The sequence below is a fragment of the Pezoporus wallicus genome, unplaced genomic scaffold, assembly GCF_028554395.1.
Source record: "Pezoporus wallicus isolate ANWC-B61680 ecotype Strahan unplaced genomic scaffold, APGP_CSIRO_Pwel_v1 scaffold_6362, whole genome shotgun sequence".
Lineage (NCBI taxonomy): Eukaryota > Metazoa > Chordata > Aves > Psittaciformes > Psittacidae > Pezoporus > Pezoporus wallicus.
Window position 1 is genome coordinate 852,350 of NW_026637663.1, and position 15,856 is coordinate 868,205.

Here is a 15,856-nt window from a genome sequence, read left to right on the forward strand (position 1 = left end):
ACGAAGCCCTTGCCAAAATGTGACACTTCAAGCTCTGGGAATAAATGAAAAAATCTGCTCGTCTGTCATGTGCATTGCCTTCATGGAGCAAGAGTCCCAAGGCAAGGCAGACCTGCAGAACAGCAACTGTAAAGCCAAAAGCTACTTGAAGGGCACTCTGCAACTGGTAATTTCTTCACGAGAGGGTGCTTGCATCTGCAATGCCCTTTGGGCAGGTGTCGTCACGTGTCAGTGCACAAAAGGAAGCTGCACACACTGTGCCTTAGTTACACTAAGAAAGCAACATTGCCAGTTAATTTGAGCCAGAACAGCATTGGGCTTGTTTTTGTTGTTACTTTCTCATTAAAAAAAAAAATAATAAAAAATCTATATAATCAAAGGCTGATTAAATTTTACCTTTCCTAATAAAGAAACCCTAAAAGAAATCCTGTCTTTCTGTGTTTGGTTCAAAGCCACCTTGGAAAACCTTGGGGATCAAAGCCCTGCTGGTAGCGTCAGAGCAGCCAGCAGGACAGCACAAGGGTCACGGAGTCACCTCCTACCAACCATGAAAGGCAAAAAGCCCACTTTTATCACTTTGAGAGGACAGAGATCCTGATCTGGATGCTGGGGAGGAGGCAGCGATGTCAGACTCTTGCTCTCAGGTTCCTCACTGCTGGCAGCAGAGCCCTGGGGTCAGTGTGCTCCTCTCCCTGGCTGCCAGACACATCTGAGGCCTGTCACAAGCTACAGTGCTGCTCCAGGTGTGACTGTGTTTGGAAATGTGCCCCATAGTTGGCATTGTCTGTATATGAAGTGATAACTGGGATAATCTGGGTCCTCTGGTCAAGCAGGTGTCTCCTCAGGCATCATTTCCAGCCACTCTCTGTAGGCACTGATGATGGGGCTGCCTGCTGCCTCACACACTCTTTTTTGTGCATTGCTTCTAAAGCAAAGCCTGTTGTATACATCCACATCACAAAGCTTCACATCAGGTCTCATTTAGATCCTTTCCTCTGGTTCCAACAAATGTCATCTTGCACAAGGCAGCCATAAAGATCATTTTGAAGCCTGCTTTATAGTGCTTCTTGCCTCCCCCTGTGCTACCTTCCTTTTGCTTCCCTTTGTGTTTGCTGCTTCTGGACAGCAGCAAACACAATTTGTCTTTATTGCCTTCTGAGCACTCTGTCCTCTTCCAGAGTTAGCATTGTTCCTTTAGTGGGATGCCAGATCTCTCATGATTGGTGAGCTATGCCAAACACTGTCAATCCTGGCTAGATTTTTCCAAACAGTACCGCTTCACTTTTTCCATGTACTTGTAGTATATATATATACACACATACATATACGTATACATCTATATATACATATATGCATTTATAGCTCCCTATAAATACCCAAACAGCCCTTTTAAATGCATTCTTAAAAGATTTCTTTGACACAATAGCTGCAAAGATGTGGCAAGAAGAGAACCACTGTTGTGCCAAAGAGCTCAGCCAAACCTCATCTCCTCCTTTCTGTTCCCTTGCCTCTCTGACCTAAATCAGTCATTCTTTTACCAGACTGAAACCTATGGAGCCAGGCTCAGACCAAGATTTGTTTCCATGTTTTTGCACCACCTGTAATAATAAGGTAGCAGACCATAAGCAGGCCTTTCAGTGATATAGCAATACACACAGCTACAGCTCATGCTCTGACCGAGAGCAAATCACGACCTAATAGTTTATAATGCAAATGTAAAGAAATTTCTTGGAAGAGCAACTGGATAAATTTTAGGCTATTGCTTGCCATCAGTCTGATGCAAGACTGTGGCAAACAGCATTATCCACATTAGCACTGTTTTTCCCCCCAGATTAAATCACAAGGAGAAAGGTTTTCAGGCTTGAAATTGGCTCTCCAGAATCTGGTACTGTCACTGTTTATACTTCAGAAGACCACATCTATTCTTTGCTTGAAGTTCTGTATTAAATCCTTGGTAAACTATGCATCCACTTCAGACTGACACCCCTTCGTGTTCCCAGTATTGGAATACAAGGAGATAGTGAAGGGCTGCAGATGCAATGCTGCCTGTTTCTGACATGGAATGAGTCCCGAAGTGCTGTACTGTGCTCTACAGAGTGCATAGGGAGAGATTACTTTTTGTCCCTTAGGGTATAATCTGCTAAATACTCTGAAGTAGTTGTGATACTAGTATCAGAGCCTCCCAGCCAGCAACTATTTGATGTTTTTCAGTTCTCCCTTACCTGCAGGAAGTGAAAGCTTGCATCAATGACTACAGCCCACAAGTGACTTGCCAAAATTGGTGCATGCAGCACGGCTGGACTACTGGAAAGGAAGCAGCTGCTTCCAGAAAATTGTAATGAGAGCAAGCAGCTGCATGTCAGATATTTAGAGCCAAAGTAACTATTGGCCTTTTACAACAGAAGGAAAGCTCTGGAGGTCAATGCAGCTTCCACTGATCCTGCTCTGGCAACAAATTACATTTAAAAATGTGTAAAAAGAAAGCCTTCTGAAGGGATTTAACTGAACAGTATAATAAGAGAACTGATTTCTATCTCCCCAGGTTCTTCGCAGATTTCTTTCAAGAGATGCTGGAAACTCTAAAACCCAACCAAAAACTGCTGTGCTTAAACAAGAAACAGGAAGTATGGGTCTCCTAAGTTCACAGCTAGAAGTGACTCTGAGTTTGAGCATATTAAAGAGAAAACCTGATACAATGACCTTGATTAGTCCTTTTCTTACTGATTTTTTTCTAACCCTGTCTACAAGATACACATTAAAAACAAAAAAAAAAAACAAACCAAAAATCCTGCCCTTCCCTATATGAATTAGTATGTTGCAATATACCACTTGAACAACAGGCATGTGCATAACTCAGTCTGAAGACAGTAACTGTAATGAAGAGAAGCCTCACGAGGGCCTGGTGCACTGTGCTGTGCGCTTCAAGATCCTGGAAGAAAAAGCACATGGTTTTTAGGTGACACTGACATTCAGATAAAGGGTACTTACTGAGTTGGTGCCAAGAGACTTGCAGGTGCCCAAGAGAGTTAGGAGAACCAGCTTGAAATAGTTTTCTGTTCACTCCCACAGAGAAGACCGCATTCCACGTTATTCTCCATAGGAGTCTCTTGTGCCACAGAAATCACAGTTAAATAAAATTTCTCATTATGTCTGCTTAATTAGGCAGAAGAATTGGTAAACTTATCAAAACATAAGCACAGCCTGACATTTTGATTGCCAATGATCGGCTCCCTCTGAAGCCCTGCTCACACTGTGACTGCAGCAAGATGCAGAAACGCTGTTACCTGCTCCAAAACACATCAATTTTCCTTCTCTTGACTGTGGCTTTGCTACAATCCGCCATCATCCCTTCTGAGTACCTTTGTAGTCAATCAACTCTAAATGAGTATTTGAGGCTAAAGGAGTGCTCCCTAGGTCTCAACCAGCCAGGGGGTACAGCTCCCTCATTTCCAAGCAGCCTGAGCTCAAATCTCAGCCTAGGCTGTCTCCTGTGGCTGACAAATGACAACTGCGCACTACAGCAGCTGAGCAGAACCCTGCTACTCTAACAAGTTACATATGCAAGCCCCCAAGCCCTTACTAAGAGAGCATTAATTACGCATTCTGAACAAACAGCTGGCAAACTAGGTGAGAAACTGGTGTCTGCTGACATTCTGCTCTCATGGTGTATCTCGGTGCAGGACTGTGGGGTAAAGCATCCTATTTCCTTAGGCCAGACTGCGATGTCTCTAGTAAGGTTGCTACCTTACCTCCTAAGAGAGAGGAAACAGCCAGTGCCTCTTGCTTGGCCAGCCCCCAGCCAAAGGGGTAGCAGGAGGAGGGAGCAGTCGTGATTAACAGCTAGGGTGCCTCTGAGCACCTGCAGGACAACAGGCAACAAGAAGTTTGGCTCCTCAGTCTGCACGAAGACTGCCTTTGAAAGTTGGGATGCAAGTCTGGTACCTGGGTTTGCACTCGGTCCTTTTCATTGCTTGATTTACAGTCCCTCTGCACTGGACCTCGGCTGCCTTATGGGGCTGCCTTATGGGGCTTCTTAGTGTCCTGGGCAGAGATGGCCAGGGGCCAGTCCCAGTAAAGAATCTGCATAAGGAAAACTTTTTAGAGAGTGGCACAGTTTGATACTAATGGGCATATCATCATGTGTCTATAGGTCTTCAATGCATTTACAGTACACTGGCACTGGAAATATCCTAAAAAATGATGTGTAAAGGGATCAAGTTTTATGTAGGTCTCATCAAATCCTGGCTTTCACTAAATCAAGGGCCTTCCCTTCACAACCTCAGTCTGACAATCCCCTCCTCTTGTCAGCCTGTCCCCATAAGGAGGGAATTATTCCTGCTGTGTTAATAGTGATGGCAGAGATCACCAGAGCTGGTGTTAACCCTAACTCTAGCAGGAGGCAGTGTGAAAGTTCTGAATGTCTTCTGTCCAATTCAATTGAATCTAAAGCAGTTTTTTATTCCAACGCATCATTCTTTTTATAGCCCCATGTGTTGCAGAGCTTAAAGCTCAGAAAACGTAACTATCAGCTATTGGGGGTGTGCGTGTGTGTGAAATCAGAACAGGAAGGCAGGAGAGGCCTGGAACCAGCAGACTTCACAAATGAAACTACATTCTCACTATATCAAGCACACAATAAAACAACCAGCACTGAAATATTTTACTGTTTGACATCACGAGTTTCCAAAAAATTTCACTTCTCAAGAGTTGCTCCTCCTGTCCCTCTTCAGAGTCAGTATTTCTGCATCCAGAGCATGTTCACAAAGCTGGGTAGTCCTGTTCCCTTCCCCTACCCCCAACAGCAGAAAACAGAAAATCTAATAGACTACAAGCTAGAAACTGGCCTGTGGCAGAGCTAAGCCTCGAAGAAAATAATACAGCATAGGGCAAAGAAAAAAAACACAGAGAGGAAAAGAAAAAAAAAAAAAAAATCAGCTTAATTTCTTCTCCCCACACATCCTGGATTTTAAATTAATGAACACTGTCAAAACAGAAAAACAACACCGAGTCTGTTCAATGAATGACCTTAACTTTTCTGGTAGCTTGAAAGTGCAACAGGAGCTCACATCATCACCACTGAGATGCACGTTTCAGGATGCTTTTAGACCTGCTTGGGAACATAACCACAGACAAACCATTTCACCTTTTGTGCTCCTTAGGGGCTATTTGCTACTGGCCTGGCTGCTAGTGCTTCCAGCACACACCGCTCTACTTGCTATAAAGTGCATCTCAAAAACTTCAGCAAAATGAAAAAGCCTTTTGTCCCAGGGAGTCATTGCATGCTCCGGCCAGTGGGAGAACAACTGGGTAGGAAGGAGTAAGCTCCACTCATTTCAGGAGAGATTTGAATAGTTTATTTTGCCCAATCAAGAGCCCTTCAGCATAATGACACATTCATATACACATATATGAACATTTTTTCTGAAACATTAATGTATAATACATTTTAAATTTAAAATACCAGCTGCACAGGTATTTTTATTTACAAAAATATTCCATACTTAATTTTTTAACTTTGTTATGATGACATAGTTCAGTTCAAGTACATGTAAGTAAAATAACTCTATGCAATCTAACATAGTTGTGTTTGTAACAGTACAGTTTGCAGTTCATACGAAACTATATTTGTAGACAGATGGATTTGCAACCCTACCTAAAATGCATATTCCAGTTATCACCCTCAGAAGAGCTAGTGGGGCTCAGCAAGACTTAACTGAAGAGTAAGTTGCAACGAACAAAAAGAAAGAAAGAAAACACACGTACACACTAAGAGATACATAAACGAGAACCGCTACACATCAAGCATGCTTACCCACAATGGGGCAGTGTTAGAGAAATTTACTGTTTTTACCCTTCCCCCCACCCCATGGTGCTGGTACAATGAAACAGTAGCATAACTAGAAAGCAGCATGTTTTCCTAGTTCTAACCACTACAGATAGCAGAGCTCAGGTCTAAAATAACACAGTACAGCTTATTTACAATTCTGTTTTAAAAGGGAATATTTAAAACATGTTCCCACCCCTCTCCCTTTGCATCACCTGTTACTGAATGGTAGTGGTAATCCACATACAACTCCTTACATGTTTTCAACTGAAACAGTTTAACTTTTGAGTTACTATTTGCCTGGTAAAACAAGTATCAAAGTAACCTACAGTTGTATGACTTAAACGTTTTGTGTGCTTTACATGGAAAACTAAAAGAAATACTGATTGACACCTGACATTTGATTTTTCTATGTTTCTGCCTCTTCTCCCCTTGTCATCTTTTAAAAAATGAACGCCCATCTCTTTAAGCCTAAACTTTAAGGTGCAAAAGAACCCAGAAGCACCATACACTCATCTGGTTTGAAACAGTAATCAAATAGACGATATACAGCATATCTTTTTAGCACATGTAAGAAGAAATTGGCCCAGCTTAATTTAGCTTTTCAATGAATAAAATTGGTTTAGCCAATTCACCTACACCACACCTTTCTTCTGTTTACTTCCTCCCTCCACTCAAACAGCATTAATTTCTGTCTACAAAGCATTTGAAGATTTTGTGGTCACAGCAAAACTACCAACACCCACCCAAAAAGATTCATGTAAGTCATACAGGAAATTGGCTAGAATGAGAACACGTTCAACTGATGAGTTACCCTGCCACTCAGTGAGTGAGGCAAGGTGTTGCCCACCTTCCCCTGCACCAAACCCCAGCTGCTATCTGTGCTCACCTACGTTAAAGCCTGGTAAGAAAGAAGAGGGCACTTCAGCCATATGCTGAAAGTTTTCTCTTGCATGTTTGGTATACAAAAAAAAAATCCTGATTTACATGTAAAGAGCTGATGTATAATCAAGATTAATACATCAAGAAAATTAAAAGATTAATACTCAAAGAAAATATTTATTGGATAACTCTCACTTGTTTTGGGGAATTTTAAGAGTTCAAGAAATAAAGCTGAAAAATATCTTTCATGTGTATACCTAAAAAAAAAAATACATACATATAAAACCATAGAAAACCAGTTGGCCACAGACTGCAGCTACTGAGATAACTTTTACATCACATTAGTTTTCCGAGTGCACAATCTGTCCTCTCCTTACTTAGGGAATTGTTAAAGAATGTTCAAAATGGGACGTAAAAATGATTGTTTTCTGCAAAGCAAAATGGGCTATTTGTTTTCATTTCTTAGTAATTTTATCATCTCCATATGAGATATGAATGTATTCATAAGCTTAAAACAACTTCTTCTATGGATAATATACATACTTTAAGTACTTTGACTTAAAAGTTGAACGTAAGTCTTTTTAAAATTAAAGGTAGAAGTGTACATATAAAAATTATTTAAAACTAAAAGTATATTCTTAAGCAGTATGTATAAATATAACAGATTTTATTGTAGTAACTAGTAACAAATGTGACAGTGTTGCAGTAATTTATAAACTGAATGCTGACACAGGATACGTGCCTTTCATTAGAGTCTGTATTGTATATACATATTTTGCTAAGAAAACACACATTCTAAGTGATAGTCACATAATTAGCAAATGTGCCTGAAAGTAATCTGTTCTAAAGTCTTTACTGAACGTGTGTGTTTATATACAAATAATGAACCTGAACTGCACAAATGCAGAAACAAAATTAAGGACTAAAATACCATGATTGACTTAAAGTGCAGGAAAAATTCAAGTTTAAAAGTTCAGGTGAGATCAGTGCCATTAAGTAAGCAACAAAAAATAAAAAAGCCAACGATGGAAAAGAGAAAAGGCAAATGAAAGGAAAAAGAGGAAATTAACTTGCTTCCAAAAATCCTCCTTTGGATGTAGCTTTCCAGCATCACCTGCCACACAAGTACCACCTCAGGCAAAAATATTGGCATAAAGACAGACGAGGAACACAGCTATCTATTACTATATTTTATATCTGACTGTTTGCTGAAGAACGAATCACTGGAGATGCCTGTGGTGTAACACTTTCAGACATATTTGGAATACACACATATTTACGCAGACCAGCATTCAAAAGTTACAATTTGGCAGGACTAAGGTGAAAAAAAGCTTCTTTTGTTTACAGTTCCTAATGAGACACACTACATATAAACAGATAGGTAGCAGCAGTTTCTTACACTTCCATCATAAAAATAAAAAAGTAATAGCTCAGTTGTATTTTATAGTTTTCCAGACACCCTATAAAAGTTTCACACAACTAAAATGCTAGCGAAAAAACCAGGGGAGCTTCCCCCCAAGGATTTCAATATACTTTGCTGTACAAAAGGTGCACCACCAATAGCGGAACAAGACGCAACAATGTGTGTACGATCATTTTCCTTCCACAGAGAAGGAAACAGGAACATTTTAGACAAAAATTGTACATAGCCCCTTTTATTGACCAAGAACCATTTGTGTATTCATCTCATGAGCAATCATTAGTTTTCAAATCCATAAGCATGCTCTGAACATATGCAACAGAAGAAAGATTCACCTATGATAAATTTTATAATACCAAAAAAGCCACTATGCTCTTCTTGTACTGGCAGATGGTCTCCCACTGCCACTTATTTTTTTTGCTTGCTGGTGGTTGTCAAATGTTTCTTGATGAGAAGTACGCCTTCCTTTCAAGCCAAGATCATCGTCCATTGAACCGATACCATGATCTGCTGAAGAGTACTTTTGCCATCCTCTCCCCCTGAGCCTGACCAGACTAATTTTCCAGGATCTGTTGCTCTGAAATATAGTTCACCTTCACCGTGTCAATTAATAATAAGTCATCTCAATTTACATATGTGACAGAACAAAGGGAATAAGTGTCAGCTAGGGTGTTTTATTTTTGGAAATGGTATGGATAGCTGTTTACCTAGTTTTCTCCTACCTGGATTTTTGACAAAATGGAATTGGTTTAAATATGCATTAATTAGACACAAAAAGAAAAAGCGTGTAAAGGCAAAAACTGCGTGGGAAGACAAGTCTAGTAACTGGAGTTAACATTGCCTCAGTAGGTAAGGGATAGAGCCATAAGGAAATCAGAATGCTGCTTGTTCAAACTGTCACATTCTCATTTGTTCTTTCAGCAGTGGACATGGTATGGCATGCCCTCGTACTAAGAACAGAATTCACTTGCCCTTTTAAATTAAGTGTTACTATACAAAGAATCAGAAGATTTAGTGTGTGCTACAAAGCCCAAACATATTTACCTTTCATTTGAAAAATTCATTAGGAACCATCAGTTACTTCAGTATTTTGCATGTGTTGAGTGTTTTGGAAGGTTGCCTTATCTATGCATCTGCAACATCACTTAACAATACAAATATAACCAAGGTTTTGCTTTGGGAATATTCAGAACATGTGCAAAAAAACCCACAAAGGATACGATACTTGGTGAAGCAAGCCCAAAAGAATAACTTCAAACAATGCAGATCTACCTGCTTCTAAGTACTCCCTTTTATAAAATAAAGTCAGTCAGTAACTATTACTGCTTTGAGGAAAAAAGTCTAAATAAACTTTTGAAATACAAACATTTATCTTAAGGAATTATCTCTTTTTAAAAGAGCTCTTGTCATTCACACTGTTACAGCTTTAGTGCAGCAGCCATTAACAAGTTAGCTCAGCAATATTGTTTACCTTGCCCAAACAGAACATTATTTCATGAATTCCTGAAGTTTTAGTTGACACTTACCATGGCCCACACTGAAAACACTGCTTCAGAGACTAAATCAAAACTTTAGCCGACTGCCTTTAGTGCTGGGTGGGGCCGAGATAGGTACTTGAAAATAGCTCTACTAGCAGGAATTTTCTAAACAATATACTGACAACTATCAGGATATTAGATGCTTGCCAATATTCATGCATCAGCACCTCCACAGAGTGTAAAACTTTGAAAACCTGAGTCCAAGATTATCTGATTTCATAGTAAAGGACTAAAGGGGCATCTAGAACTTGAGTTTTAAGCAAAACTATCGCAGCTATTTTAATTAATGGCTGTAAAGATACATTCTGTTAAACATTTATAAAAATTCACAGCATGAATGGAACCCACAGCCAATTCTAAATGTTATACAAACTGAACCAATAGCTATTTTTGGCAAAAGAATAATATTTAACTGAACAGAAATTGAAGTATTCTTACCACAATGAAGATGTTATCACATTTCACAGACATAACACAAATGAAAACTCCCAGCATGACACATTCCAGTCATATTATTCACTTGACTTTTTTTAATGCAAAAATTGTGTTTTCTCTTGTTTTCCACTTCACAGAATAGGATGTGAATACAAGAATACTAGATCAGGGGTCCAAGAAAAGACTATGCACAAGTCAACTATGTATACAATTTTCAACAAGACATCTTCCAAGTTTCCAGCTTTCCCGATGAAAGAAGTGACAGCAAACTCTTCCTCAGCAATAATGGTAAATATAGTGAGTCCTAGAGAGGGTAAGAGTAAGTCAGCTACTGTCCAGCAAGACAAACAACTTCATTCCAGCTCTTGGACCCCTGATTTATTGCCTCTCCTCACAGGAGCATATAACACTGGCAGCAATTACAATAGCACAAAAACTTTTGGCATACGAAATATTAACACAGGACTGACCCTGCATTGCCCCTGCCCATCTCACACTACATTTTAACTTTTACCCTCTTTTCCATACGTTCTGGTTACCTTCTCTGTTCCAACTCTCAGCTAATCACTCAAGAATAAGAAACACTCAAGTTTGCTTTTTGTGTGTGTTTCTTTTAAATATAAAGCTCCTCAGTTCACGCCATGACTGAGGTAAAACAGTGTGTTATTTGTGCTAGGAAACACAGTATCCAATGGTGAATACTCCTTGAAATTTCAATGGTCCTGCCAAAATTAATGAAAACCCAAGATTTTTCCATCAGGACAAAATTAAACAGATGAAATTGATGAGCTCATCAGAATTGGTACCACTTCTTGTCTTTGTACTTCAACATCATCTGAAAAAACAAAAAAACATTTCTAATTACTGTTTCTGTAACATACCAAGAAGCACAATGATACAAACAAATCATATGCTTACAAAGCAGTATGAGCAAAGGGATTTTAATAAAGTGTCTCAAAAGTGCAACAACTTTGGTGAACAGCAAGGATTTAGCATGATGAGTTTTCTAATGGTAGCATCACTGCTGATGATTTGGCCTCAAAATTAATTATATCTCAGTAATGGGAACTGAGATGCACTTTTGGAAGTCTACATATTACTCAGACAGAGGGTATGCTCTAGACCAATGAGCCACAAGGCAAAGCTGTTTTAATTAATACTCAATTATTAAGAGTAATGATTAATAGGTAAAACAGACCTAAGAGGTCCTTTATCCATGTTAGTTCATTCCCTTTACATACTTCTGACATGCCTTTGCATAAACTGGTTACTTGCAAAACATTTATTTGATAAAGAATCAGATTAATGTTCAGCATAACATGCAACAGACTCACCTCATGAGCGTGTTTAGAGAAAGAATCAGCACTGTAAAGCATAGCTGCAGTTTTTTCTTCCAGCTCTCCTAGTTTCTGTCCTCTTTCATCTAGTGCCAACCGGGCTCGTGCTAGTTCACCAACTACGCCAGATGCTGCTCCTTTGACACCTTCAATACCCCCAGGCCCTGGAATATGCTGGGCAAGACTCCTTGATGCCTTCCCAGCTGCTGATTCTCCAACTAGAGGCATTTACAAAGCAGCAAGAACACAATAGTGAGGTTTTCTACCATTTATACACAAACACTAATGTAACTAGTTTATAAGGAGGTGACATTTCTTTGTACGGACACTGAACACCTAATCATAGGTGTGACTACCAGCAGTACTCATTACTCAATATTACTAGACATTATTTAATAAAATTAAGATTTTCAAACATATTTCCAAGTTTTCCAGACAGGTTATAAAATAATAACCTTTCCACAGCTCGAGTGTGAAATTAAAACTCTTTCACCAGTGCTGACATCAGTCATCAACAGAACTGTGCTGGTGGTTTTTAGCAACATAGCTGAACTGAACTATCATACCGTTCTATCCTTCTGCTTGCTAAGGCATCTCTGCATAAGTCAAATGATGAAAAAGAATCTAGCAAATGCACTGAAGTTAAGATGGAGTTTTAATTTTCTCACTATCCAGCATAGTGCTCTCCAGGACCAGCCCCTTTCAGTTTAACAGGATTAAGAAATATCATGGTCAGTACTATGTATTCCATAAAGATGAATAAAAATAAGATCAGTTGTCCCACTTCTCGTTTTATAATCCACTCCTGAATAAATGAGGTAAAGGAGCCTGTGAAGAAACAGTACCAAGCATTTCTGATCTTTTGGTAAGGTGTACAACACAAAAGCTATGAAAAGGTATTTGTCATCCCTTTTGTTACTCTCCTCTCTGCAAATGTAGTGTTCTATTGTCACAGGTTAATACATTTCTCAAGGATCACTGGCTTCCTTAGGCAGAAATACCAAAAAATAATGAATACAAGAAACTTACAGAGTTCTTCTCTGTCGAGTGACTGTGCCCCACCTCCAAATAGGCCTTTAAAGAACCCCCTGTTTGGTGCTTCTGGTGTTTCTACAGGAGTGAAGAGCTCACCCAACATTTCCTTTACAATGAAGAGACACAACAAAGCATACATTATTCCACACAAATTAATGGAATATTCCTTAAGGAGCAAACTTTGTGGATTTGAATTTCAAAATTAACATGCTTTAATAGGCATCTGCCTTTGCAAGGTAACTTAGGAAATAAAAAATAAAAACACATTAAGAAATCTGTCCAAACTATCCATCTGATAGTTGCAGGTTTATAGCGCATGTGATTCTGTAGTGAAGAAACCGGTTCAAGTAAACCTGTATTTTGGGCAACACTCCTGATTTTGTTCTGTTCACATTATATCTACAAATAATCCTGTGTGGTACCACAGGAGACCTTACAGCCTGCATCTCTGCTGTTTCAGTATTCTATACTACTTCCAAGCTGGAGCATGGTGAGAATCTTTAATGTTAATATCCCTGAAATATAATAGCTTTCTTAAAGTACCCCAAGATAGCATTCTTCAGTTATGTCAGCATGCACGTCCACCAGCATCAATTGAACAAGGGAGTTTTTGTTAACTGTGCATGTTGAGCAAGGAAGTTTCCCACTGATCAGAAAGGAAATTTAAGAAACTGTTTGAAACACAAAAGGATGGATGAAACAGTAAATTTAAGAGTAGAAGTGATTCATCCTCAATCAGACTCTACATTGAGGGAAAAACAGAAAATCGAAACTCAAAAGCCAAAGCTTTACAACAAATTAATGTAAGCATTGTGAATCCAGAACTAAGAACCTCAGAGTATATCTAAGAAAACTGTTTTTTAAATTCATTACCTGAAGATTTTCACATGTTTCTTGACTGTAGGTGAGCCTCTGTATTTCAGTTGGTGATACAAGATAGAGTGCTTGTCCATTATTGGTGAAGCAGAATGTTCTGGCTATCCGCATATTGGTGAGTGGCAGGTAATATACATCCAACAATGGCCTTAAACTTGGCAAACTTAAGAAAAAGAATTAAAAAGTCCCATTAAATATAGCAGGATTGTCTACTATTAGACCAAATGGCTCATTTTTAACACCATAATACATTATTTTTCTCTTCACTATCGCCATAAGTGCCATACAAACAGGGTATCATTTAATGTGATTACAAAATATCTCAAAACATAAATGAGACTTTCCAAAGTAGCACCTCAAAAGTGAAATTTAAACAAGTGCATCACAGATGTGTTTAAAAGCATCACTTAAATGATATCCTCTGTGTGTATATCAGATTAATTTTAAAGCATTATTCAATAGTTAATAACAAAGTATTTTGATAAATATCTACCATAATTTTATAATTCAACATCCTGCCTTTTCTCTCAGGTGAAAAATTTATCTTTGACTAAAAATACCATTCTAAAAGATCTCTCTTCAAGAACACTTGGAAATACACAGTGCTGTGCTTTCAAAGGAAAACAGAATGAAGTATCTTCAAAAAATCTTACTATGTCCACATTTTTGTCTGACTGTATGTGTAAGATGAAGTCCTCGAAGCAAAGTTTGCTTACCTTGTATTTTCTGAATCTGTACATGTAACTGCAGTACTTACTGCATCGAGCTACTGAAGGACAGGCATAGCACACTCAGGCTTTAACAATGCTCTTGCTAACAAACATTCCTCTCAAAGTAATAATAAATGCAAGTAAGAAGTGACTAAATACCTGATGTCCTGAAAAATAGAACCCAAAATAAACCACTGTCTCAAAAACAGCAATTGTGAAATTTTTGTAAAACACAGAATAGTTAGGGTTGGAAAGGACCTCGAGATCATCTAGTTCCAACCCCCCTGCCATGGGCAGTTACACCTCACACTAAACCATGTGGGTTTGAACGAGGCACGGTCCAACCTGGCCTTCAACACCACCAGGGATGGAGCATTCACAACTTCCCTGGGCAACCCATTCCAGTGCCTCACCACCCTCACAGTAAAGAATTTCTTCCTTGTATCCAATCTAAACTTCCCTTGTTTAAGTTTGAACCCGTTATCCCTTGTCCTATCACTATAGTCCCTAATGAAGAGTCCCTCCCCAGCATTCCTATAGGCCCCCTTCAGATACTGGAAGGCTGCTAAGAGGTCTCCACGCAGCCTTCTCTTCTCCAGGCTGAACAGCCCCAACTTCCTCAGCTTGTCTTCATATGAGAGGTGCTCCAGTCCCCTGATCATCCTCGTGGCCCTCCTCTGGACTTGTTCCAACAGTTCCATGTCCATTTTATGTTGAGGACACCAGAACTGCACACAATACTCCAGGTGAGGTCTCACGAGAGCAGAATAGAGGGGCAGAATCACCTCCTTCAACTGGCTGGTCATGCCCTTTTGATGCAGCCCAGGATATGGTTGGCTTTCTGGGCTGTGAGTGCACACTGCAGCCGGCTCATGTTCATTTTCTCATCAACCAACACCCCCAAGTCCTTCTCCTCAGGGCTGCTCTGAATCTCTTCTCTGCCCAACCTGTAGCTGTGCCTGGGATTGCTCTGACCCAGGTGTAGGACCTTGCACTTGGCATGGTTAAACTTCATGATGTTGGCATCAGCCCAACTCACAAGCGTGTCGAGGTCCCTTTGGATGGCATTCCTTCCCTCCATGATTTACAAAAGATTAGTGCAAATGCGCCAACACTTACACACATACATTAAGCAGGTTTTGCTGCAGAAATCATCTCCATTAATATCATTAATTCTAGAAACTAAAAAAGGCAGTAAAGGGGCAAAGTGAAGTCAAAAGCAATGAAAAAGCGGACTGTAATTGCAACAGTGAGTGGTTTTGGTTGTTTTTTTTTATGTTACTGAGATTTCTAAATGTTAAACTTGCGTTTTACTGATTTTGAATTGCCTCTTAGCAGGGAACTTCAAGTATGACAAACAAAAGAAAGGAGAACTGGTAGCATGACTTTGGATGCAAAATCTACAGGTAAGAAATAAAAAGCAGTATTCTCTTATAAGCATGTCACCCAGGAACAACACTTCTGCCATGCATGTGTCAAAACTAAGAATATTCCCAAGAGTGAGTTAGTAACAGGGGAGTGCTTTGCTTCAGACTGATGGAAACATAGAACATCCTTACAGCTTCAACACAAAACACAAACCCAGATCAGATATGACAAGCATGATATCCATGATAGCATTTTCATAGTATCAACCAAATCTGTAACAGAATCTTAAGTCCCATCTAAACATGTATCAGTAGGCAAATATTGGGCATCTTGGATGTGATACAATCCTCTGCCAGCTTTACACAAGCAGAACATTAAGTCCTGTTCCTAACAACAATTAATTTTTATGAAATGGAGCTAATCCTTGGAAG

At 39.4% G+C, this 15,856-nt stretch overlaps 1 protein-coding gene across 10 annotated transcripts in view; it reads right to left on the bottom strand.

The window, feature by feature from the left end:
• Positions 1-5,331: 5,331 nt before the first annotated feature.
• The window catches only part of STXBP5 (syntaxin binding protein 5), a 112,604-nt gene continuing 102,079 nt past the window's right edge, over positions 5,332-15,856 (bottom strand). For all 10 annotated transcript variants that reach the window (XM_057406842.1, XM_057406844.1, XM_057406841.1 and 7 more), the window contains 4 exons: positions 13,345-13,510; positions 12,466-12,577; positions 11,434-11,654; positions 5,332-10,934 (listed from right to left, as the gene is read on the bottom strand). In XM_057406842.1, coding sequence (XP_057262825.1) covers positions 10,893-10,934; positions 11,434-11,654; positions 12,466-12,577; positions 13,345-13,510 — 541 coding nt within the window. In that variant the 3' untranslated portion in view covers positions 5,332-10,892. The remainder of the gene's footprint in view (positions 10,935-11,433; positions 11,655-12,465; positions 12,578-13,344; positions 13,511-15,856) is intronic.